We start from the raw sequence: 8,674 nt of genomic DNA on the forward strand, positions 1-8,674 counted from the left end.
TTGATAAATAAATAATTATACAAACAAACTCACCCTGGTGGCGATAAGATTGCTCCCCCCCAGACACACACACACACTTTGACACTCTTTTGGCAAAGTCCTGAAGACGTGGTTCTGCCAAAGGGCCTGGGGTCCCCAGAGTGAGACAGACACCCCCCCCCATCAAGTGGTTGGTCTGACTCTTGTCTCCAGGGTGGTGGGGAGGGGTTTATTGGTTTTGTAGTGGAATTTTATCGTTGAAAGCAGCTTAGACTCCTTGTGAGCGAGTTTTCGGGGTGGAGATATAAACTTTCTTAATAAACAAACAAACAAATGCATAAATATGCTTTTAAGGATTCTATTTTTAAAGGGAGCATGGATGTTTTTAGCCATCTGTGTATTGCTGTGAAACGGTCGAGAGTCCCCTTGGGATTGTGGCAGGGTGTACGCGTAACAAATATACCGACAAACATCGTTATAATGGCAATAACATATGGAGCTATTTTGCAGGCTGGGATAAAAAGAGGCGGACGCATAATCAAGGTAGACCAAAGCCAGTCTGGAAACGGTTTTTTTGCATGCTCAGCTATAGGGACTCCTTGACTGATGGCCGTAACTGAAACGAGAATTTGTTAAATTTTTGTGCTGCCCTGCGAGATGATTCTGGGCGGCGTGTTAAGCAAGGCAGTTATTAAGAGAGTCACGCTCATTTTTATGACCTATTTTGCCACAGTTGGGTCACAGCGGTCGTTAAGTGAATCGAGCCATTGTTAAGCAAATCCTGCTCCCACCCACCCCCGCCATTGATTTTGTTTGCTGGAAGACAACTGGGCAGGCTGCAAATGGCGATTACATGACCCTGGGATCCTTTGTAAATGCGTATCAGTTGTTTGAGTGCCCGGAACTGGATCATGTTACTGTGGAATTAATGTGCAGGTTGTGAGGACCAGTTGCAGGTCACTTTTTTCAGGGCTGTTGTAACTTTGAACAGCCACTACATGAACGGTTGTAAGTCAAGGACTATGTGTATTACTGAAACGGTGCACGCTAAAACATACGAAGAACGGTTGCTGGACTTGGGTATGTCTGGTCTAATGTAGAGAAGGACTAGGCAGGGGTGTGTGTGACATGATCACAGTGTCCCAATATTTGAGGGGCTGCCCCAAAGAAGAGGGAGTCAAGCTATTCTCCAAAGCACCAGAAGGCAGGACAAGAAGCAACGGGTGGGAACTAACCAAGGAGAGAAGCAAGCTAAGAACTAAGGAGAAATTCCCTGACAGTGAGAACAATTAACCAGTGGAACGACTTGACTCCAGAAGTTCTGGCTGCTCCATCGCTGGAGGTTTTTAAGAGGAGATTGGACAACCATTCGTCTGAAATGGTAGAGGGTTTCCTGTTTGAGCAGGGAATTGGACTAGAAGACCTCCAAGATCCCTTCCAGCTGTTATTTCTCATTTGCAGCATCTGCTAGCTTTTGCTTTCCTATCCTTTGACAGTGTTACCCCGGCAGCTGAGATGGATCTCAGTTCTGCATTTTGGAAAGGAGCCACCACGCTCCTCCTCCTCCTCCTCCTCCTCCGTTACCCCACAAGCAGCTGCTCTTTCTTTATTTGCATGGCTGAAACTTCCCAGGAATTTTGGCACCAGCAGCGAGTCTCTGTGGTGGGGCCTGCAGTTCCTGGAGCCCAGCAGTAGCAAACTAACAATTCCGATTTTTCTTTCTCATTGTTTCGGAAGCCACGAGAAGATGTTGTAGACGAAACGCCCAATCACCGGCCAAAACCCCATTTTTTTTTAAAATTGAAAGCTATGAAGAGCCGGCCTGCCCCTTTCTTGATCAGAGGGAGAAGTTAATCAGGAAAGCCTCTCGCGCATCCGTGTGATGGACCTGCACGTTGTTAATTCATCTGCTTTTTTTAAAAGGGTGTAACTCTAGCAAGATCTTGGAATGCCATGCCAATCTCTACTTCATGATGGCTGCGGGGGGGGGGGTTGTGTGTGTGTGTGTAAGAGAAAAAACAACAACTTTGGGTAGAACTTCATTTCGTTTAGATTGGATTGAAATTCAATTAATTCAAGAGGGTTAATGTCATCACTCCCGGTGAATTTAATTCAGCTTTCTGTCTTATTAAAAGTGACGTTTGGGTAGGAACTTTCAGAGCTAAACCCAACATTTGTGGAGAGCTCCATATTCTAGCCCTTATACTTCAGATTGGGCTGGTTTAAACCAATTAAAATTCACCACTCTGTTCAAACTACTGGAAGATCCGCAACCCCATTCGGTACGGGTGGTCCTCGGCTTACGAGCACAATTGACCCCAACATATCTGAGGCTAAGCGAGACAGCCGTTAAACGGGTTTGGCCCCAGTTTATGAGCTCTCCCGCCACGGTTGTTAAGTGAAGCACTGCAGCTGTTAAGTTAGTAACACTTTTGTTGGGTGAACCTGGCTTCCCTCTTGACTTTGCTCGTCAGAAGGCCACAAAAAGGGACAGTGCAGCCGTCGTAAATAGGAGCCAGTTGCCAAGTGTCCGAATTTTGATCCCATGACCACGGGGATGCTGCAACGGTTGTGAGTCGCTTTTTCCAGTGCTGTTGTAACCTTGAATGGTCACTAAATGAACTGTTGTAAGTTGAGGACTGCCTGTTTTCTAGAGGGGCTGGGAAGCCTTGTCCAGAATCTGACACCCAAGCGATTTGCAGCATTGGTGATTTACAACTATATTGAGGACATGCTGGTGATTTTTTGTCTGTTTCCACCTTCAATCCTATCCATCAGCCCGTTACGTATGCTCTTTCCTTCTTCAAAATTCATCTCCTCTACTGCGTCAACGCTGCTAACCTCAGATGTTTTTGCCTTGACAACATATGGAGAGACAACCATTTTCCTTCTTATGTTTTACTTTTAGAATCAGAGTTAGAATTAGAGGATCCTGGGGAGGGGGGAGGAGGAGGAATGTGCAGAGGAATTTAGCTAGACATAATAACACTGCACCTAGTGTGAGAACCAAGGTTATTGAAATAAGAGACGATAAGAATTGGCAGGTTGGAGAACTGGAGGGAAAGCCTGCATTTCAAACTAATTGAGGAATGTGATTTATGACTGTTAATTGGAGGAGGGAATTGCACTAGATACTATGTGTTCAGTGGAGGGGAATTCAGATTTTGGCTTCGACTATGTAAGTGCCGATGCTACTATGCTACTCAAATAAAGATTCCTTAAGGTAAACAATGCCTCGAAGTTCTTTGAAGAGTTTCATCTGTCGGAACCATGACAGATTAAGTCTAAATCCAATTCTGGAGTCCCAGCTGAGAGTCCCTTTAGTGGGGGAAGAGGTAAAGCCAGTAAGAATGGCGGCAACAGCTGCCAAATTTGAGCAGTCCCCAGGGTGGAGTTGAAGTTTTACAAATGACTTGACAGAGGAAGAAGCACGGCCCACCCTTTGTAAACAAATATGCTAAAAATGGAGCTCTCTTGAAAATAACCGGAGGCATCGGATCCCAGAGTTTTCTGTTCTCTGGAGGTCCCAAAAGGTGCTTTTTCCAAAGGCATCTGACTTTTGTTTTTCCTTGAAGACATCTCGCCCTCTCCTCCAAGAAGCTTCTTCAGTTCCGACTGAATGGTGGAGGATGGAAGGATTTATATTCCTTGCAGACAGCTGGTGGTTAGCCTGCAAGGGATATAAATCCTTCCAACCTCCACTATTTGGTCAGAGCTGAAGAAGCTTCTTGGATGAGAAGCGAGACGTCTTCAAGGAAAAACACAGGATGTCCAGTTGTCTTTGGAAAAAGCATCTTTGGGGCAACCATGACTTGGGTGTCTGAGAACCCCCATAAGACCTTCTCTGGAGGCAAACGGCAGTCAAGAGTGATTTTGCTGAAGTTCTTCATCAGTTGGCGAGATACATTGTGGGGGAAAAAAACAAAAATAAGTTTTTGGAGCCAGCCTTGACTGGATTTGCACCACATGCCAAACCCTGATCACATAACCAGCTAAGCTGGAGCTAGATAAATTAACTAGGGATTAGTGCAACGTGTGAATTGACTCACTGCTGGCGGCCAGTGTTTCTCCCTTCTCCTAGCATACATTCTAATATACGTTGATAGCAGAGATTGTTATTTATTGGACTTCAGAATCCAGACAGCAGCTTGATTTAATCTGATTAGTGCATACCCGATGAAGGAGATCAATAATCAAGAATGTCCCAAAAGTGTTTTTTCAAAAGGCAACTAGACTTGCTTTGTTTGTTCCTTGAAAACATTTCACTTTTCGTCCAAGAAGCTTCTTTGCTTCTACAACCAAGGATGTAGGGCTTAGTGTGTATGAACCCGATACATGGGTTATTCCACAGACCATGATTTAAACCAGCGTTTCCCAACCTTAGGAACTTGAAGATGCGTGGACTTCAACTCCCAGAATTCCCCAGCCAGCATAGCTGGCTGGGGAATTCTGGGAGTTGAAGTCCACGCATCTTCAAGTTCCTAAGGTTGGGAAACGCTGATTTAAACAATGTGTTGTATAATCTAGACTGAATCTACAGAGGGTAAAGGATGGAAAAAGAAATCGTGAGGGCCTGGCCGTGTCTTTTTCTCAGACAGAGAGCCTTTGAAGAACAGAGCTAACCCTACTTTACAATCTCAAGGTTCACATTTAATTCAGACTCTCCCTTCCCCCCTCCCCCCCCCCCGTGCCTCTCAAGATTGGGCCTTCAGTGGGTGGATTTGGGTTTTTTTCCAATCAAATTTATAGAATAATATTTATTTATTTTTTTTACGCCAAGGAGAAAGATGCCAAAAGATGAAACGAGTAGCAAAGTCCTGGGGACTGCAATCTCAACTGGCAATAAAGGGCTTTCTTTTTATTTATTTTTTTATTTTCCCAACCTAGATAGGGTAAAGTTGCTAAAAATTCCCTCTTCCGACCCACGTTACGTACTTTTCAGAACTTTCATGAAAAGCTATAAAAAGTACAGGGAAAGATTAACCAGGTTCAATATCTTTTCCAATCTGGCACTTTTCATAGACTCCTAAAGCCCTGCTCAAGGCAGAAGTCCTTGGTTGTCCAGTCTGCTCTTGAAAATCTCCAACCGTGGAGCATCCCCAACTCCCGAAGGCCAGCAGTTCCACTGATTAATCGTTCCCACTGTCAGGAAATTCCTCTTTATTTCCAGGTAGGGTCTCCATCTGACCAGCTTCCACCCCATTGCTTCTTGTCCTGCCCTCAGGGCGTACGGTGCCGTTCAGATGTGTTGGACTCCAAATCCGATGATCCCCAACCACTGCATTCCACTGCAACACATCAGTGATGTAGTACTGATCCCGGGAATCTGCCCACTCTTTGTGCCCCATTTGCCACTCTGATGCCTTCTAGCTTTATAGGGCTAACAGTTCCTGCTGTGCTCCTTGAACAGCAGCTGACAGAGAGGCTGACTTAGGGTGTGGCACCTGTGGTGGAGACCGGAGGTTTCAAAGCCCACTCAGCCGGAAAGCTAAATTACAGGACTGTCAACATCTCCCTGCCTAATCTGTTTCACAGGGCGGTTGTGATGTTTAAAAGTACCGCTTTACAAGGCCTTTGTAAGACCACACTTGGAAGGCTGCATCCAGTTTTGGTCATCACAATATAAAAAAGATATTCAGACTCTGGAAAGAGTGCAGAGAAGAGCGACAAAGATGATTAGGGGGCGGGAGGTGAAAACATATGAAGAACGCTGGCAGGAATTGGGTATGTCTAGTCGATTGAAAAGAAGGAGCAGGGGGGACAGGATAGCAGTCTTCCAGTATTTGAGGGGCTGCCCCAAAGAAGAGGGCGTCAATCTATTCTCCAAAGCCCCTGAAAGGCAGGACAAGAAGCAACGGGTGGAAACTAATCAAGGAGAGAAGCGACCTGGAACTAAGGAGAAATTTCACGACAGTGAGAACAACTCACCACCGGAATGACTTGCCTCCAGAAGTTGTGGGAGCCCCAACACTGGAAGTGTTTAAGAAGAGCCTGGACAGCCAGTGGTCTGGAATGGCATACGGTCTTCTGCTTGAGCAAGGGGTTGGACTAGAAGATCTCCAAGGTCCCTTCCAAATGTGTTATTATTCTATTTCTAGACTGCTGGAGGCAATCATATCTAACTTATTAAAAGCAGGAAGGAAAAGAGAAACACTGTACATGCCATCATGGCAACCTGGAAGGTAAGTGCAGTGAGGTAAGCAGTTCTGCATGTGGATCATTTGTCCATATGTGGTCAGTACGTGCATGCACACACACACACACAATTTTTTCCAAGTTCAGTGCCACGTGGCATACTGCAATTAATAAACGCCCTGTTCTGGAATGATGGGTGCCCACTGCCCTACTTCTCTTTCATTCAAAGCTATACCTTCAAAACTACAGGCCAATGGAAAGGAACTGGTAACGATTTGGGATACTCACCGGTTGAGAAATGTGTTTCCAAAAGGGTTGAGTTTTCGGAAGGGCTTTTTGGGGTCGACAATCAGAGCATTGCCTGGTATGATCCCCTCCGTTTCGCCGTGCATGACAGCAATGAAAGAGTCTGTGGTAGGTTCGGGTCCAATTCGGCTGCCGGGGATATCTTGCTCCAGCAAGTACTTGATAAAAGTGGTCTTGCCGGTGGAGTACTGGCCCACCACCAGCACCATGGGCTTGTTGTCAAAGTCGGCATCCTCCAGAGCTGGCGAGTGGAAATCGTGGAAGCGGTAAAACTCTTCCACAGGAAGGAGCTTCCTCTTGTAGAGGTCCTTCAGGCCCTCCGTAACTGTGCGGATGACCTCTGGGATCTTCTTCTCGTTCTTTTTCATCCAGCTGAACATACTGGCTGCCCTGAGAACACGGCGCTCGGTCTGCTTCCTTGGCAATAAAATTCTAAACGCAGGTGAGGGTACAACTAAAGAGAAGAGAAGCTTTGGCAGAGAACCGTAGACCTTAAAGAGAACTCGATCTGGAATGTCAACAGTGGGCAAGGCCCAACGATCAAATCCAGGGACTTGGATCCAGCTTAATAAAAAATAGAAAAAAATCTGAGCTACTAATGAGTATCCAGCACGCTCATAGATTCTTCAGCCTTTTAGGAATGCAAGGTCTCCAAAGTCTATGAACTTTTAGTAGTGAGCTGGTGGTAGGAAGTCCAGAAGTTACACTCGATTTCCTGGAGAGAGAGGGAGAGAATCTCCTTCGCAGAAGCCGATGGTCCTTGGGTGTTGTTCCTCCAGTTCTCAAACTTGCTTCCTCCCAAGTGTCAGGTGAAAGAAACCAGGCTTCACCGTGGGGTAGGATTCACGAAAAACCGAGCAGACAGGGATCCTCCTAGATGAGGAATCACTGGGCTTCTTCAGCCTTTGAATAAGATACGTCTCTTGGTTTTCGGAAAGGCTGTGGGAAGAGGCAAACAGCCAGCAGAAAATATGTTGCAGCACGAGGGCAGGCTGGGACACACAGATCCACGCTCCAATATCACTCACTTTCAGATGGAAAATCCCTCTTGGGCTGGTTGTTTGTAGAAATCTTGATTTCTTTCCCCCCCCTTCCCCCTCTCCACTTCTGGGGTCCCAAAGAATATCTCAAGAGTTCTCTGGCATGAAAAGAAGCTGGCTGTCAAGAGGGAGAAGAATACATTAGCATAAATTATCCAGGAAGGGAGGAGAACGTCGGGATGGCCAAGAACTGGAGAATAAGCAATGTGCAAAAAATGATGCACACTAACACAACACCAACACCACCCCCCAAGTTAAAGGAATGTGGGTTTGGCAGTTAAAGGTCTCTGATGCCACCATGTGGTTCGCAGAGGGAAAAAAGTAAAAGCAAGAGTTAGAAGTGGCGGGGGGGGGGAAGAGGAAGAAGAAGGATGGAAGCCCCATTTTTGCGAAGAACTGTAGCTCAAATGGGTCTCACAGAACCAGCCACAGAATCCTAGGGCTGGATGGGGGACCTTGGAAGCCTTCTAATCCAGCCCCTTGCTCTAGATAAAAGAGTCCTTATACCACCCCGGTTTGTCCGAGTCAAGAAAGCATCTCTTTGTTCTCAAACAAGAACATCGAAGCCTTCGCAGCAATTTGTCAACTAGAGAGCCCCCCCCTCCCGTTTAGAAAACAACGGGAGGGAAAGTTTGCTGAATGTTCCCATCTGGGAATGTCAAGGCGAGGTCAATGGTGAGATACCAACCTGCCTCCGGAAACAAGATCCCAAGGATCGCAACTTGCGGTCAGTGCAGGAGTGCCAAGTGAGGGTAACGGTAAAAGATTTCCCTGTATTTGGAGATGCTCAGTCCTCCAGGTCCCTGGTTGTCCAACAGGTGCTATTTCAAAAGGCAACTAGAGCCTTGGTGGAGCAGTGGGTTGATGCCTCCTTAAGTAACCCCAGCTGCCTGAAATTAGTGCAGGTTCGAGTCCCACCAGGCTCAAGGTTGACTCAGCCTTCCATCCTTCCCAGGTAGGTAAAATGAGGACCCAGATTGTTGGGGGCAATAAGCTGACTTTGTAATAATGCCGCTTGGTGTGTGTGTGAAAGCCCTAACAAGCAGGCCTATACATAGAATGAAGGCTACTGCTAAGCTTGTAAGCCGCCCTGAGTCTTCGGAGAAGGGCGGGATATAAATGGAATTAAAATATAAATAAATAAATAAATAAATAAACTGGGCTTTCTTTGCTTTTCCTTGAAGACATTTCACTTCTCATCCAAGAGGCTTCAT

General features: G+C 46.1%; 1 protein-coding gene across 1 annotated transcript in view; it reads right to left on the minus strand.

Moving 5' to 3' along the window:
• Window positions 1-7,657, minus strand: part of EHD2 (EH domain containing 2) — a 31,168-nt gene extending 23,511 nt beyond the window's left edge. Inside the window, exon 1 of the mRNA XM_083369120.1 lies at window positions 6,403-7,657. Coding sequence (XP_083225246.1) covers window positions 6,403-6,800 — 398 coding nt within the window. The 5' untranslated portion in view covers window positions 6,801-7,657. The remainder of the gene's footprint in view (window positions 1-6,402) is intronic.
• Window positions 7,658-8,674: the final 1,017 nt, after the last annotated feature.

Source organism: Vipera ursinii (assembly GCF_947247035.1).
Source record: "Vipera ursinii genome assembly, chromosome: 9".
NCBI classification, from domain to species: Eukaryota; Metazoa; Chordata; class Lepidosauria; order Squamata; family Viperidae; genus Vipera; species Vipera ursinii.